Genomic DNA, 18,718 nt, shown 5'->3' with positions numbered 1-18,718 from the left:
AAAGTCTATTGGGATTGTTTTGGATTACTGAACCACTGAGAAGATCCAAGTCTTTCAGAGTTCATCATTGCACTTTCTTGCTGTTATTGTATACAATGTATTCCTGGTTCTGCTTGTTTTGCTCAGTATCAGTTCATGTAAATCTTTCCAGGCCTTTCTAAAATCAGCTTGTACATCATTTTTTATAGAACAATAATATTTCATTACCTTCATGTACCACAGTTTGTTCAGCCATTCCCAAACTGATGTGCATCCACTCCTTTCCCAATAACTTGTTACCATAAAAAAGAGCTGCTACAAACATTTTTGCACATGTGGGTCCATTTCTCTACTATGATTTCCTTGGGACAGAATCAGTAATGACACTGCTGAGTCAAAGGGTATGCATAGTTTTAGCTCTTTGGGCAAAGTTCCAAATTGCTCTCCACAATAGTTGGATCATTTCACTATTCCACCAACAATGCATTAGTGTACCAGTTTTCCCATATCCCCTCCAACATCTATCAGTATCTTTTCATGTCATCTTAGCCAATGTGAGAGGTCTGAGGTATTGTCTCAGAGTTGTTTTAATTTGCATTTCTCTAATCAACAGTGATTTAGAGCATTTTTCATATAACTATAGATGGATTTAATTTCATCTGAAATTTGTCTGTTCATATTCTTTCACCATATATCAATTGGGGAATGACTTGTATTCTTAAAAATTTGACATAGTTCTTTATATATTTTAGAAATGAGACCATTATCAGAAATACTATCTATAAAGATTCTTTCCCAGCTTGATATTTCTGTCTTAATCTTGTTTCTGTTGGTTTTGTTTGTGCAAAATCTTTTTATTTTAATGTAATCAAGGCTGTCCCTTTTGCCTTTCATAATGTTCTTTAGTTTTTCCTTAGTCATAAATTCCTCCTTTCTCCAAAGATCTAATAGGTAAATTAATCCTTGTTCTACAAATTTATTTATGCATATCCTTTATGCATACATCATGTATTCATTTTTACCTTATTTTGGTATGGGGTTAAAAGGGCATTTTTTATATGAGTTATCTTTATCACATTATTTATTTTCATTTCTCCTGATTTGTGTATTTAAATGAATGTAGGTGACAAGAGTAGAATATCAAAGGCATTCCTCTAGCTCTAATGTCAATGTTTTGTTTTGTTTTTTGTTTTTTGTTATTACACAACAATGTAAACTATTCATTACAACTCCATATAATTGTTTTAGAAGAAATAATGTTGAATGTATATCAAATATTTTATGTAAATCAAAAATTAATATAATAGCACCTGTTTTATTTTGTCTGGTTTATTGGATCTGGAGCAAATGACTGTCAATTACTCAGACATTTATTATTACATAGCATTCTTTTTTCCTGGGAGTTATCTGGTAATCTTGATCATTGATCATTCAAGATCATTATCAAACAATTTTTAGTTTACTAAAAGCATGATAAAACTAAAAGACTGTCAATTTAAGACTTCCAAAATAAGATGAGAAACTGCAAACCCTTCATGCCTGTTTCCCTCAAGATAAACCCTATCTTCCAAAGAGTTGACTTCTACCCTATTCTCCTAAATTAATTTGTTTAATTAAAAACTTTTCATCTCTACACACTATAGGAAACATTCACATTAGTTAACTTATAAATTATTGCTATAAAGTTCCCTTTCATCTTTGCTGATTTAGTGGTATATGGTAATTATCACAAATTATACGTTCTAAGGGCTTTGAAGGTTTCTGTTTAAGTGGATGATGGAGTGGTGAGCCCCCCCAATTTAATGCCACAAATTTTTGGGAAATGACTATCATTATTTCTGTTTTAGTCTATCTGAAGGTAATCACGTAGGTGTATGCATCAAATATGGCTTCTAGAAAGTCATTATCAGTAATCTACACATTTCTTTTTCTAAAAATCCTAGAACTCTAAAAATTGAGAACATAAACATTGATCCTATGTCATTTTCTTATTGATCTTATTAACACATATTTGATTTTGCCTTGTAACTGTTTTTGTCCTGTAATTATTTATGACTTGATTCTTTGACTCCAAATTTAGTTCAAAGTTCAACAGGTATGTTACTGGATTAAGTTTAAAAATAAAGCATTCCTGCTTCAAGATATTTAACTGATCTTGGAAAATATATGAGAAACCAAGGGAGTTTAGATCTGATATCTTTGTTCTATCAATCTATCCTTCAAGGATGTCTAATTTGCTGTCCAAAAATCTACTCTAGGTCACTATCTTACACCTGCTAAAAAAAAAAAAAGGTACTTCCCACTCCATGAGAGAATAAAGGGAGTCATTGCTAGCTTCTACTACCATATCTCCAACTAATCATGTTATTTCTTATACCTAAATTGCTCTTAATCCTATGTTGTTATTTTTCCTGTTCTTTGTGCTATGCTCTCCAAAACTCATATAAGAACTGCCTTCTTGCTTGAGATCTTTCACTAATGGAGTCAAACCATGAATTAACAAATAGCAAGTACCAACTAAGAAATCTTATCTTGCTTGGAAATCTATCTCAATTTATCCTTTTAAAAATTCCTTGACAATATGTATATTCACACATGCATATATTAACATATATGTATGGATATGTGTATATTATGTGGATGCATATGCAAGTTGACATGTATGTTTGTATGTGTCTATCTGCATTTGAATTTTCAGTGGTGTCAAACTAACCAAGAAATGAATTTCTAAAATCCATTAGGAAACCATAAATTAACATATCTATGTTATATTATATTTTTATTCATTTTATTAAATATTTCCCAATTACATTTCAAGCTGATTTTCAATGCAGTAGAGAATTTTTACATGGCCAGTCCCAGCAAGTTTCTAATGTATATGTATGTATAAATTTAAATTTTTTATTTCCAAGGTTAGCTTTTCCTTTGCCATTGGAAATAAATGATCCAGAAAGACACAGAGAACTGCTGATCATTTTGTTATCTGAACAAGCATCAAGCAAAAATACAGGATATGATTATAAAAATAAGAAATATAAAAACACAAATGATTATAAATTGGGTTTTCATAAAAATATGTGGGAATAGAGTTGCAAGTTTTAGAAGAATATATAAACAATATCTGTGGACCACAGGGCATTGTTTTGTCTACATTTACACATCAAAAAAACTACAATTGTACATGCAAGGTATAGCCTAGTGATATTCAGAACAGGTAAGCCAACACATATATCTAAATGAAATATAGTAAAGAAACCTATTTTAAAGAAAGAAAAAAGAAGTCTAGTTCTTTATCTCTTTCTACTCTTGTGTTGCTTCTTTAAATATAGAAATTATAATGACAAGTTTAAGATGAGGTAAAACCTCTTTTGCTATTTACATCCAATTTATACTAAACATCTGTCCTTGCATCAGTTACTTAATCTCTCATTTAATAAAACAAACTAGCATGGAATCTACTAATCTGCTTGGGCTGAGTGAGAGCTGTACTGGAAACTCTTCTCTAATGCAGCAAAAAGTCAAGGTCCACTCAACATAAGGTTGTAATTGGGGATAAATACAAATCAGCAGTTTAAAAAATAATGGGAAAGTATTAGAACTAACATAATTCAATCATGTCATTTTATAGTTTAGAGAGCTGAAGTCGAGTCAAAAAAACTTGTCTAGAATTGCAGCAATGTAATGCATTGATGATCATATTCTTCGGACTGGTAGTTTTTCATTTATTTCCTTTTTTCTCCAAAATTAGGTATTATAAAAGATACAAAGATGAGAAATTAGAGTAGTCACATCTATTATATAAATGTGATTTTCTAGAATTCATATGTCATTAGTTCTTTGGAAGAATTTGGTAATTTTTATAGGATTTTACAAAGGGAAAAAAATACTTTCTTTCTCATAGGATTCTGAGTGTTAGGGCTGGAAATGGCCTCAAAGACTAGCCAACCCAATGCTTTTTATTGTATAAATAAAGAAATAGTTCCAGTTACCACCACAAATTTACTTTGTGCCCAGGGTCACAAGAGTACTGTATGAAAGGTCAGGGCTTTGAACTCAGGTCTTTTGAATTTGAATCTGTCTTTTCCACTATTCCATATAATATCCTTCCCTTCCCTCCTGTTTCCATAGCCTCATTAAAGATTATGTGTCCCCATTATTTATGTAATGTTTCTCAAATTTGGGACATGGGCAATTGAATGACGATGGTCTCCAGAAGTACCGTGTGTCTCATTTGTAAACAAATTTAACTTGGACTATTGATTACCCAGTATCTTGTTTTTAGCTGCATACTTAGGATAATTCAAATTACTTCTAAAGATGTATGTTTTGGGGAGATGGCTTTGGAATGTTCTTGAAGTAGATCTGCAAAATTATATTTTTCTGTTTCAGTTGGCTCAGTTTTCTAACAGAGCACTCCACAGTTTTTGGATTCTGATCAGAGTAACAAACAACAATTTAGATATCAGTGGCAAACTTTACAAAATGTGTCCAGGTAAGCAACATGAAGTGCCCCTTCATGGTAAATTAAAAAAATAATAATTGAGCAGGATAGATGTGAATAGAAAGGACATGGAGTATTTAGAGCCTATAGGATGGGAAGGAAGGGCCCTATTAGACACAATCCTATGAAAAGTAGACAGAATATCATGGACACTAGTCTCTGTGAAGAGAAATTCCAAGTCCCCTCAAAGAATACTTTTGAAAGACAGTTGTTACTGTGAAAATCCTCTTAGGGCAGTGAAGAAAGTTCAGACCTGGAAAAGGCCACACATTATGAGACCATGGTGGACTGTGGGAAAAAGTTTACCAACTTGTAGCTTTCTCTTTTAACTGGTTCTTACAAAGTAGTTAAGTTCAGTTTGCTTATTTCTGAGGCAAGCAGTTTTGTAGTGGATAGAACATTGGTCCTACAGTCAGAAAGACCTGAGGTCAAATCTGGACTCTGATGCTAGGTATGTGACTCTAGGTGGATAAATCATATAAACTCTGTATTCATCATTTTCTTCAACTATGAAATAAGAATAATACCTATTTTTATTTTTTTTTCTCAATGGTATTTTATTTTTCGAAATACCTGCAAAGATAGTTTTCAAAATTTTGCCCCAAAGGAAGGCAGTAGCCATGGGATGGCTCATAAGTGGATTCTTTAGGGAAAATTTAACCTCAGGGACATGCCTGGATTTTCTGACAGCACATAAGCAAGATGAGACTGCCCCAAACTTCTACAAAGGGTGGGTCTTGGGAATTTGACATAACTTGGATTTCACAATGGACAAACCTCCCTACAGGGTGGGACTATGGAACTAAACTGATTTCTATCCAATATATATGTATACATATATATGAGCATTATAAAGTAGATCCTTCTGTCACCTAACTGGAAGTGCAAAGATATCCAAAAATGACATTAGATAAGAATCAGGCATTAGGAACTAGAAAACTGATGAAATTTTTACATACTTTTAAACATTATTTTTTTCCCTATAAGATATAACTCACTTAAAGTCATAAGACTTGAAGACTGTCATTGTCTTGAGAAGTAATATAAGTGGGAACTGACAGATATTGTTGTGTCAGCCAAAAGGTTGGAGGTGACCGCATAAAACCAAGAATAAAAACATGCAAATGCCTCCAATAAATATGCAGGACATGGAATAAATCTTTGTAAAACTTGAACATTTATTGTTCACTTAGATATTGATTCTCTTAGTTGTGATGCTAAACAACATCCCAGCATTTTTCCCATCCTATAAAGACCAGTCCAGGAAAAAAGCTTTAATTCTTGCATAAATAATGTAAGTTAGCTCTAACAACAGATTTCTTGAATTTTAAAATGTATTACCAAGGAATATGTGCCATTTGTTTGGGAAGTTGTTAGAAATTAGTGGTCATGTGGCCTGAATGGTCAATAGATTATCCAACATATTTCCAATTTCAAAGATTAGGGAATTGAACTGCATGACTTGGAACCTTTTCCAGATGATGGCTCAAAGACATTCAGGTTGCCAAACCCCAGGCTGCACACTGCTTGTTACTAAGCTGCCTTACCCCAACTTTGATATCATGAGGCATGCATACTTATTGTCTCATCTTCAATGAGAACAGAGATACGCTGAAGTGATTCAAAAAATTCAGAAGGGAGTCCTTGCTTCTTCAATAACTTAATAGTGTTTTCAGTAGTAATGTAAATGAAGACTCATTTACTTTTCAATTTTTTTTCCTTCTTTTCTGGGACCTCAATGGGAGAGTTAATGGGAAGAGGTTGGGGATCACTTATCACACATTCTTTCTAAACATTCCCTTTGGTGATAATCAGCCTAGAAATGTTTATTTTTAATTGCCTTACTAGCTAGATTTTAAAAAAAATGCAATTCTATCTTTTAAATGGGCAATTATATTTAAACTACATTGGGGTTTTTGTTTGTTTTGGGGGAAGATATTTTAAAAGATCCTACTGTAATTCTTTTATTCAAAAAAAAAAAAAGAAAGAAAATGATCCTTCCAAATAGAACTTTTTTGTCAGTTAGCATTTCCATACCTTGATCTTCAGGTGGTTGATGATCTGGGGTTTGGCACCAAAACTTAGGTTCATCATGTGAAGAATTTACAATGGCCATGTTTTTTGTCAAAATGTAGATTTATTTAGGGAAAAGGTTACAGACAAAATGAAGACATCAGGAAGGGTAAATATGAAATAGAGTGAGAAATCATATTAAAGACAAGTTCCTCAGTGGAACTCACAATTATTTAGTAGAAAGGGAGCACCCCATGAGGTTGGGATGTGCCCTTTGCTAGGAGGCTAAATTCTGAAAGGGACTTAGCACTCCAAAAAGTTGCAATTTGTAAGGAATAGAAATGGGGTTAAAAAGCACAGTGGAGTTAGGGGAGATATCATGTGCCTTGGTGGGAGGCGAAGGTGAAAGACACTGAGGTAGACTGCTGTGATGGACTGCCCCAAAGGAAGGCAGTAGCCATGGGATGGCTCATAAGTGGATTCTTTAGGAAAAATTTAACCTCAGGGACATGACTGGATTTTCTGACAGCACATAAGCAACATGAGACTGCCCCAAACTTCTACAAAGGGTGGGTCTTGGGAATGTGACATAACTTGGATTTCAGAATGGACAAACCTCCCTACAGGGTGGGACTATGGAGCTAAACCGATTTCTATCCAAGCTTTCTCCCTGCCTGTCTCATGGATCAATTCCTCTGCTAACCACACCTAATAATGATGACCTCATCAAGCTTACTTAATGGAGGTTATTGAGAGCAACATGGAAAGAGGGTTAGATTTGGATTTAGAAGGTCTGGAGTCAAATCCTCACTATTACTGAGAAGTCTCTTAACCTCCAGCTAGTTTTCTCACTTATAAAGTGAATAGGTTGTACTATATGACCGGTGGGGTTCCTTCTAACTTTATAGATATAATCCTATGCATCATTGATTTTTTTTCTTGGCTTCCTACAGTAAGCAGCATGAATTTAATATTTAAATTCCAGTTCAATCCAAATGGGAGTGAATAAATGGGCCCTAACATTACCTTTTCCTTACAATTTAAAATTAAAGTTAGCTATAGAAAGCAATAATTTTTTTGAATTTTGGTCATTTTCATCTATGCCAAATTAAAGGCTGACATTTTCTTGCATGAGAACTTTCTGTCACTTAAAAGAAAGAATATTGAATTAGTGGCCAAGTCCTTCCTTACTTTGAGTTGTGTATCATTTTATCAATGCCTAGGAAAGTCATATGCAGGAAAGGAAGTAGACATTTTGTTAAATTTTCACATAATATATTATTCAAATTACATTAATATCTATAGAGGAAAGAGTTATATTTAATTTCTTCATATCACCAAAAAGGGCATGTTCTTTTCAATATCAAATAAATTTATATTATTGTGTTAATATACTGTATATAGACTTTATGGAATATATGTTGTTTATATACAATTATTTATATGTCACTTCACATATGAGATAATGGGATCCTTTAAGGCAGGAATTGTTTTTCCTTTTCTTTCTATCCCTTGCACCTGGCACATGGTGATACCTAATAAAGCTTACTGTATCCAACCTTGACAATGAATTAACTTTGGTGATCTGCACAATTTTTAGTTCATTTGTGTTCTGATTTTCAATTTCATGCCCCTAAAATTTACTTTAATTTTAATTTATATGATATAAGAATGAAGTGGATATTCCTTTATTATTTGGAAATAGATATAAGACTAGAATTGTACCAGTATAGAAAAATCTGCCCCTTACAATGGTGATTTGCAGTTTGTTGTAAAGAATTGCCTAAAGTACTGAGAAGTTCATTGCTTGCCCAGCTTCACAAAGAGAGAATGTGTCACATGCAGAATTTATACCTAGCTTGTCCTAGCTTCAAGGCCAACCTCTCTATCCACTTTGCTATCTTATCTCTATTGGATTAGACGGTACAGTGAGAAATATGTGGAGTTTAGAGCCAGATGATTTAAATCCTAGTTCTTTCACTTACTTCGTATGTCATGTTGGACATATTACTTGAAGTTTTGAAAACTCAACTTATTTATCTGGACTTAATAACCTTACAGACTACTTATACTTCTTAGTCTGAGTTCCTATTTTGCTATCTCTAGGAGCAAAAATAGATAGAAAGGTAGATATATCGATTGCTAGATGGATAATAGATTGATAGTATATAAGTAGATGGTAGACATATAGATGGTTAAAATGGTAGATAGGTGTTAAATACATATGAGAGAAATGGATGATAGATGCATAGATGGTAAATAGATAAATGATAAATGCATAGATTGTAAACAAAAATATAGCTAAATCTGAAAATTTTTAAATGTTTATAAGATTTTAAACTTAGAGATGTCAGAAATCAATTATGTTTTTTTGTACATAACAAAAGACAATATCATCTCCAATTAGATGCTCAATAAATTACTTTTGAGTGATTATAATGATGATGAAAATGATGGCAATGGTGATTGTAATAACCATATTCAATTAGATGGAAGAAAAATGCTTACTCTGAAGATGATGCATCCTGCCTGATTGTAGATATTACATTCCTTTGTGAAATATCAAACTGAAAAGATATCTTGATGTCTTGATTTAGTACTCAGCTAAAACAGGAATAATGTATCAAAGAAAGGAGGAGAGAAAAATGAAAAGGAATGTTCTTTCCAGCCAAGGAGATCTAAGGCAACTTTTTCTGGTCTTTACAAAATAAGATGAATTAATAAAGGTTGAGTGGTGGCCAGGGTCTTGGAAGCCCTGTCCAGAGCAGCCTGAAGATAATGACTTAGGCTTGGTCATGAACATAAAAAGAAGATTGATGAAATAGTTGATTTGATTTCCATGTCAGTGTAACTTAAGGCTCTTAGGCAGATATCAAGTAGCACTGAATGCATACTTCCACCCTAAACTTGTACATTTTGAAGTTCTTCAAAAATTAAGCTCTAAAACTCTCTTATTTTAATTATCCTTCTTATTCTAATTGTAGTGACCAACTACTCCTTTCTATTTGGGAAAGAAAACCTTTGCTATATTTCTCCTTCATCAAATAAAAGACAGACAAATGTAGGAATTTAAATTCTACTTTTGTACATATATTAATTGTTATTATTCAGTTGTTGCTCAGCACAGTTCAATCATGTCCAATTCTTTCTGACCCCATTTGGGTAAAAATAACAAATGTGAGAAGAAATATGGGAAAATTGGGGCATTAATACACTGTTGTGGAACTGAACTTCTGAAATCATTTTGACAGGTAATCTGGAATTAAGCACAACATTTTTTAATATTGTGTATAACCTTTGATTTAGCAATACCATGGTTAAGTTTGTTTCCCAATATGATCATGGAAAGGAAAAGAACCTAGATGTTTTAAAATATTTATAACAACTCTCTTTGTTGTGACAAAGAATTGTAAATTGGGAGATGCCCATTAGTTTAGGAATGACTCAACAAGCTGAGAAAAAAATCTTTACAGCCAGTATTTCTGACAAAGGTTTCATTTCTAAATAAATAAAGAATTGTGTCAAATTTATAAGAATGCAAGTCATTCTCCAATTGATAAGTGATCAAAAGACATGAACAATTTTCAGAAGATGAAATTAAAGCCATTTATAAGTTATATTTTATAAATGCTCTAAATCACTATTGATTAGAGAAATGTAAATTAAAACAACTCTGAGATACAACATCACTCCTTTCACATTGGCTAAGATGACATGAAAAGATAATGATAAATGTTGGGGGGAATATGGGAAAACTGGTACACTAATACACTATTAGTGGAGTGTGAAATGATCCAATCATTCTGGAGAGCAATCTTTAACTATACCCAAAAGATAGAAAACTGTGTATACCCTTTGACCCAGTAGTGACCTGACTGAGTGTACATCCCGTAAAAATCATAAAGGAGGGAAAAGGATTCATGGGGGCAAAAATGTTTGTAGAAGCTCTTTTTGTAGTAGCAAAGAATTGGAAAATAAGTGGATGCCCATCAGTTGGGGAATGGCTGAACAAGTTGTGGTATATGAAGGCAATGGAATATTATTGTTCTATAAAAATGATGAACAAGCTGATTTTAAAAAGGTCATGAATTGATGCTGAGCAAAACAAGCAGAACGAGGAATACATTGTACACAATAACAGGAAGAAGGTGTGATTATCAACTATGAAAGACTTGGTTCTTCTCAGTGGTTCAGTGATCCAAAGCAATCCCAATAGATTTGGAAAAGAAATTGCCATCTGCATCCAGAAGAAAAAAAAAAAAAAAGCACAACCCAAGAAACTGAATATAAACCAACACATGCTATGTTCACTTCTTTTTTCTGGTTTTTTTTTCTCTCTCGTGGTTTTTCCTTTTGCTCTGGTTTTTCTCTCCCTGCATGATTCATAAAGCAATGTATATTAAAAATAAATAAATTTATTATAATAAAAACACAAAGCTAATCTTCTAAGGTTATTGTTGGAAGAAAAAAATTATCATTTGTACAAAAATTTCTATTTTTTATAATTTCAAAAACTCATATGTAATTTATGTGTTTAACAGTTGAGGAATAGCTCAATATACTGTGATAAGATAAATACATACAGTGGAATATTATTATAACATAAAAATAAGAAAAATGAAAAAAAAAAGGAGTGGCTCAACAGCAACAAAAAAAGTCTGTCCTTCCTCTTTTCCTGTTTTCTTATTTTCCCAAGCCTTGAAAGTGACTATGTGCCTTCCAGAGAGTTCTCTTATTGAAATCAAACCAGGAAGAACTTCCACATTTCCTAACTTTTGTAACCAACAATGATTTGCTGCCTTGTCTTGCTGGTTTGACTTCAAGAAGGTCATAATAGGAGAACTCTGAGTGGAACTTCCAGGTATGGAAAGGAATTCTATGTTATACTTAGAGAAACTTGAGGACTATACATTTGCCAAAAGGACAGGAGAGAGGTAGGAAAACAGATGATAGCAAGATTAAGGAGAAATATTTTTAGGATATGAGAGGCCTAATTATGTTTGTTTTCCAAAGGGAAGAAGCCAGTTCAGAAAAAGAAATTAAAGATGCATGAAATAGGAGATAATTAATAGATCATTTAGAGAAAACAGGAGAAAATGAATCTAGACTCAGAATGAGAACTTAGTTTTTTCAAGGAGTGTTTTTCCTACTAGATGGAAAGTGAATATTCTTTAGCGAAATAAAAGAGGGAAGTTTTGAGAGAATTTGCAATTTTAACAAAATAGGATATAAACTTATCTCCTCAAAATGAATAGAATGTGGATGTAGTTAGTAACTTGAGTACATTTCCTAAAATTGAGTTACATCAAATTGAGATTATTTCAACTAAACCAGAAGGATGGAGGAATGTTATTAAAATTCATAATTTAAGAGATTCTGGAAAGATACCAGAGTAGGTTGGTAAATTTCAAGCTCTCCTGATTATCCCCACAAATAGAACATATTTGCACCTAAGGGCAAAGATAGACTGGTGATTTTTCACCAATTCTGGAGCAGAATTGGAGTCCTTCTGCTACAACCACAGAAGATCTAAAGAAAAATTGAAGAAGATCCAAAGAAAGACTCAGGCCCAGGATTAACCATAGTGAAGAAAATTAGAATTGGGCACAGAGAAGTCAGTGAAGCTATGAGAAATCAAAAAATAACAAAACAGATTATAAAGAATGAAAAAATAGAACAGAATATGAAACATAAGAAAAATGACAAAATGGAGAACAGATCAAGGAAAGAAAATCTAACAATAATTGGACTGCCTTAAAGTTGTGACCAAAAAAAAAGGCCTCGACACAATAATGAAAAAAATAATCCAAGAAAATTGTCCCCTCCTGTTATTTCTTGGATTGTAATGTTAAGACCTGAGTCCTTTTGGTCACAGACACAGGAGAAATAAGAAAATAAGAAATCCATGATCAACTACAGCCGATTAACCTTTAGGAAAAAATAGTAACATTATTAAGAACAGAATTTCAGAATCAAGATAAAAAAGATTAAATTGATGAAAAACATAGAAAAATTAAATAGCTAGAGGAATATAGCATTAGAATTGAGTCAACTTAAAGAAAATTTAATATAATTGACCTATATAAAGTGATCAAAACTTACATAAGAGAAATATAGACAAATTATCCTACATGTATTTAAATGAATTGATAATAGAGCAGCCTGCTGGCAAAAGAATTGGAGGAGAGATTAGAAAAAAACAATATGATCGTACCAAATCTAGGACAGAGATAATATGGCTACAAGAGCATTCAGATAGGGAAGGAGTGTGCTGTAATATTAGAAAATACTCACATCATGAATGTGGTTAAAGTAGCATAAATTAGTTCAAATTATAGACCAAATTAATATAAGAAATATAAAGATAATTCAAGAGCCTCACATAAAAGTATTATAATAAAAGTTAAGATAGATAATAAAGTCAAAGAGCAAGATAGAGATGTGGGAGAGGGTAAAGAATATATATGTGTTAATAGGAAGCAATAATGAATAAAAAAAGAGGATTGAGGGGGGGAGGATAGCCTTAATTGAAAAATAAATAATGGTTAGTAGATAGAATATTAATATAAGATTGTATCAAATATAAATAAGTATGGTGGTGAGAGAATAAAAAGAACAAGAATAATATTAAATAATATCTATAGGTCTAATTATAGACTATACTTATATAATATTATAATATATTATTTGTAATATATATATTTAACATTATATAATAAATAGTATTACATAGCTATATAGATAGATAATAGATGTTTGGGTGGATATATGGATATATATATATGTTATTTATTATGTATATAGCTATATATTATTAGTATACATATAATATAATATTTTTTATACTATATAATATATTATATTTTTATTGCCTGATCTTTGTAGGTTGTGGTTGTAAATATAGGGTTGTGAAAATGATATTAGTACTAAGGTGTACAACTAGAGAGCTATATAATAATTTATATAGGATATAATAGTATAAAGAAGGACATTCATGAATATAACCTTCTCTCACTAAATATATATATATATATATATATATGTATATATCACACATAATCTATATTATCTATCATATCATCATGGTCACTTGGCTAATTGATCTTTTTGTTTTGCTTCATTTTGTCATATCTTCCTTTTCTTTTTTTTTCGTGTTTCTTTAATAAACTGAAAATATAAAACAAATGAAAAATATAAAAAAGAAAAAAAAATCATGAGCACAATAGAACATAGGACAAGATCCAAAATATGAAGTAAAAGATTTCCTTTTCACGAAAGCATATATATTATGCATTATAAAAAAAAATAATTGTACATCATACCATTTTAACATTATTCTAGTTTGTAGTAGTAAATTTTATCATTATGTTAATAAGTTAGTGGTCTAAATGTTTCCATAAAGCTGACTCAGTAATTATTTATTTCCAAATAAAATACAATCATGTTTTTTTCCCCCATAAGAAAAATTCATGACCTTTGATTGAACATTGTATATGTACGAAAGAGAGGCCAGAGCATATGAAAAGTGACAAGACTGCAGAAGAATCAAAGGAAAGGGATAATAGAGGAAAAAGGAAGTGGAAAAAATGGCTACTAGTCAGAATCATGAAGGGTTTAAATGTTGATGAGGTCTCCAGTGTGATCACTTTGATGGCTAATTGATATGGAATAAATATGATGGTCCTGGGAATTCATGAGTTAAATGGGAGAAGAGTAAATGCTAGAAATGTCATTAGCCTGGCAAATAAAATGTTAGTATGGATGAAGTGACATAAGTTATAAGAAGAAGTTTTCTTTTTTAATTATTAAAATATACAAAGGAAATGTTATAACTTCATCTGTTGTTCTGTCAACTCATTTTTATCAAGCACCTATCAAGTATAAGTTACAGGATTTGTCAATGTGACTGATAAATCATTATATGACATGATCTTATGTTTCTTTTCATTCTATTTCCCATCACTCTTTAAAAATTCCTTTCATATACTTAGTTAGCATTGAAAGCCTCTTTCAGTTTTTCTTAGCAAGGGAGAAATCAGTCAGGAGGATGGCAACCATATTTAAGTGCTTAGTGCTTTGTGATGCCAAATGGCTTCAATTGATTTGGAAATTTTTTCACGGTTGGAGAAAATCATTCTATGATATTTAATACAGAGGCAGATTAAAATAGGTGATTGGTCTACAAAATCCCTTGGACAAAATGACAATATATTTACTAACGTAAAATGCCTTCTTGCATCTGGACATGCTAACTATCTTTTTTAATTTGACATTCTAGCAACTTCCAAGTCAGATAGAAAATAATTGAATTTGGTTTAGCCAGTTTTGGTGATTGCTTCTTTATCCTCTATCTGTCATTCATGCCATTTTAGGCAAGGGGGAAGGAATCACATAAAACTTTTCCTTTTGGAAATCACAAATGATATAACACAATAAACATTTGGCCTATAAGTCCCTATTACATAAAGGATGCTTGGACAAAGAGAGAGGAATACTATCAGAGAAAATATTCAATTATTTTATCTGAAATAACTTTGAAGAAGGTCTAATTCACATTTATATCTTTTGATCTTTAAATAGTAATAAACACATAGAGAATGTGTAATAATAAAATACACATGATACATTAAGTGTTTTTAAAAACAATCTCCTCTTCAGTGATAGTATTATCCCTCTTCCTTCTGTATATTCTCCTCCATGTTTTTTTTTTTTTTTTATCTCTAAGTATATCAGAAGAAGCTTTGAAGATTGTCTTCTTGTCGATTTTTCTACATTGTATGGATACTAGTGGAGTACATGGACTCATGAATACATTAGTTATTCCTTGCTGCTGCTATGTGGCTGATCATTTTCCCCCATGTAACACATTTCTCTGATGACATCATCTGTACTACTTACCTAAGGAACTTTTAACTTTTGATTTGTTTTGGCCTTTTCTCACCTCTCACTATTTCCCTTTGAATGATCTTCCACCCTCATTGTTTGAAAACTGTGGAATTCTATAGTTAAAAATCATACACTTACAAGAAGGACCGTCAAAATGCACTATGTGGCAAAAAAGTATATACCTATGGAAAAATCTAAACCTAAAGATGTAAGCATATTGAAAAGCTTTTGCATGGTGATAAATTGAGAGAGGTAGAAATTTTATCATTGTGATTCTATACTACAGATCATCCAATGAGATTAAAAAACATTGCTCTTTACAATGACAAAGAATTGGAAATTGAGGGGGCTGTGTGATGATCACCTATGATAGACTTGGCTCTTCTCAAAAATACAATGATCCAAAACAATTCCAAAAGACTCATGATAGGAAATGTTATGCACATTTAGAACTATCGAGTCTGAATGTATATTGAAGCACATTATTTTCACTTTTCTTTCTTGTGGTTTTTTGCTTTTGTTATGATTCTTCTTTCACAATATGACTAACGTGGAAATTTGTTTAACATTATTGTACATATATAGCCAATATCAGATTGGTTGTTGTCTTGGAGATGGGGAGGGAAGGAAAGGAGGGAAAGAGAGAAAATTTTGGAACTCAAAACCTTTTAAAATGAATGTTGAAAACTATCTGTACATGTCATTTGAAAAAAATATAATTAAATGGGAAAAGATTAAAAATGTACATTTTATAATATACTAGAAAGGTATGTTGTATATGTGAGAGAGAAATATTATTTGAATATATGTATAAGTATATAAATGTGTATGTGTGTATGTATATGCATGTAGATCTTTAAGATTTGTAAAATGTCTTAAGCTGCTTTAGGAGTATCACAAGAAAAAAAACTAGAATATTTTAAAAGTTGATCTTCATCCTTCTGATATTATATGTATATATTTAAACTACATACATGCTGACTCTTCTTCAAATTACTAGCCAAGTTGGTTTCAAGTACTAGTATTTGAGTTTGGATGCTTTGGGAAAAATTCTCCCCCTCCCCCCCATTCTAGTACCATCTGTTCCATGGGGTTTGTTTTAGTCACCTATTTTTCAATATACTTGCTGAGCTGTCAACAAACTGCCAATTAATTATGAAAATCTAACCTGTTGTGAGAGCTTAGCATCTTGGGAAGTAAAGCTCATGATTCAGAATATCATGGGCTTGATTATGATTCATTTATAAAGAATTTCTGGGATATCCTTTTTAAATGGAGATTCTGTTCAAGATATGCTAATGAAATATTTGGGTCTCATAGCTGTAAAACATTTGAAGAATGAAAAAAAAAGTCACATATATTGAGTTAAGATAGTAACCCTTCAGAATTTTATTTATAAGGTAGACATTATATAATTATTAAACCAATTTTACAGATGATGTAAGACTATTAAGACTTAAATGGTCTCAGTAACACTGTGATGGTAAAAAGAGAGTATGTGGAGTAGACACCACCATTTTTGAAATTCTTGCAGCTATATAGCTGTTCTTATTTATTTAAAGTTTTCCAAACATTTAAAGTATATTATTAGCCAATTTCATCATCATAACAAATCATTGAGATAGTGGTTATACTTACTCAAATTTTAAGAATGAAGAAAACAAAGGTCAGAGAATTCAGGTAACAACCAAATACATGATCATAAATATTTTTATTCCTAGATATAGCTGAAGTATAGTAAAGTTTCACATCATGGAGATAAGGAAATTGGGAAGCAAGTAATCTTGATGGGTTATCAATATAATAGAAAGGAATATTTCAAGCCAGGAACAGAACTTTTAAAAAATTTTCAATAGTATTTATTTTTTTCAAAAACATGCAAAAATAGTTTTCAACATTCATTTTTGTAAAACTTTGTGTTCCAAAATTTTCTTACTCTTTCCCTTCCATTCCCCTCTCTCCAAGACATGTAATCTGATATAGGTTAAATATGTGCAACTCTTTTTAACATATTTACATATTTCTCATATTGTGTAAGAAAAAACATACCAAAAGGGAAAAAACATGAAACAGAAAAAATAAATAAACAAACAAAAAGGTGAAAATACTATACTTTTATCCATATTCAGTCTCCATAATTCTCTCTGTGGATGTGGATGGAATTTTCCACCCCAAGGTTATTGGAATTTCCTGAAGCACTTCATTGTTTAGAAGAGCCAAATCTATCATAGTTAATTATAACATAATCTTCTTGTAACTATGTATAATGTTTTCTTGGTTTTACTCATTTCTCTCAACATCAGTTCATATAAGTCTTTCCAGGCTTTTTTGAAATCAGCCTCCTCATCTTTCTCATGGAACAAAATATTTCATTATATTCATATATCATGACTTATTCAATTATTCCCCAATTAATGAGCATCCACTCAATTTCCACTTTCTAGCCACTAAAAAAAGATTGCCACAAACATGTTTGCACATGTAGGTCCTTTTCCCTCTTTTTTGACCTCTTTGACATAATGATCCAGTAGAGGGACAGAACTTTTAAGGACAGAAGGGAAATATGGTAAGATTAGATTCTTGGGACTTGAATTGGAGAGAATGATTTGTCTAGCTAAAGTAAACTTTGAAGGAAAGGTTGTTGAATAAAGGTGGTTGTTGAAATGTTCATTATTCATAAATATATGGAAATAAAAAATGGACACACAACTATAGACATAAATGGATAAGTGGACAATGCAGAGAGAGAACATTCCCAGAAATTCATTTTAAGTGTCATACTTATGGATTTTTGTTTAAAGTGTGCCACTGCATATCTCTATGAAATATCTTTTATTCTTTATTTTTCAGTTTTTTTATTATGTTCCCTTCATCAACTAACTCTTCCCCAACTATTTTGTTTTGAAATATTTTCTGAACATTAATTAATAGGATACAGTTTATTTAGAGAGGTGATATTTTTGGACAGAAGTGGCATTAGCATGCCTGTATTTTAAAGGATTAGTGTATCTATCATTTCTTTATCTCATCTAATATTTGTAGATTGTCTTGTTCAATGAGGAATGCATTATCACTGATGACATGTCACTTCAATTTTGACAGGTGAAGACCAATAAGGATGATTAAGTGCTGGTCAGCGCTTTTGTTTCTTGGATTCATTTTCCTGAAAGCAGAAGGAAGGCCAACCAAAGAAGGAGGATATGGCCTAAAATCCTTTCAGCCACTAGTAAGATTGAGACACAAGGTACTAATCATATTTTGTATCTATTTTTATTGCTAATCACTTAAGTGCTAGTCATTTAGGAATTTTCATTATTATGCACTTAGGGACAATCATTT

The 18,718-nt window shown here is 31.7% G+C and overlaps 1 protein-coding gene across 2 annotated transcripts in view; it reads left to right on the top strand.

Moving 5' to 3' along the window:
- FSTL5 (follistatin like 5) overlaps positions 1-18,718 on the top strand; it is a 933,164-nt gene that overhangs the window by 63,718 nt on the left and 850,728 nt on the right. For both annotated transcript variants that reach the window (XM_031942878.1, XM_031942877.1), the window contains exon 2: positions 18,482-18,623. In XM_031942878.1, coding sequence (XP_031798738.1) covers positions 18,498-18,623 — 126 coding nt within the window. In that variant the 5' untranslated portion in view covers positions 18,482-18,497. The remainder of the gene's footprint in view (positions 1-18,481; positions 18,624-18,718) is intronic.

Source organism: Sarcophilus harrisii, chromosome 6, assembly GCF_902635505.1.
Source record: "Sarcophilus harrisii chromosome 6, mSarHar1.11, whole genome shotgun sequence".
NCBI lineage: Eukaryota > Metazoa > Chordata > Mammalia > Dasyuromorphia > Dasyuridae > Sarcophilus > Sarcophilus harrisii.
The sequence above is the reverse complement of the archived record's forward strand: the minus strand, read 5'-3'. Positions and strand labels throughout refer to the sequence as shown.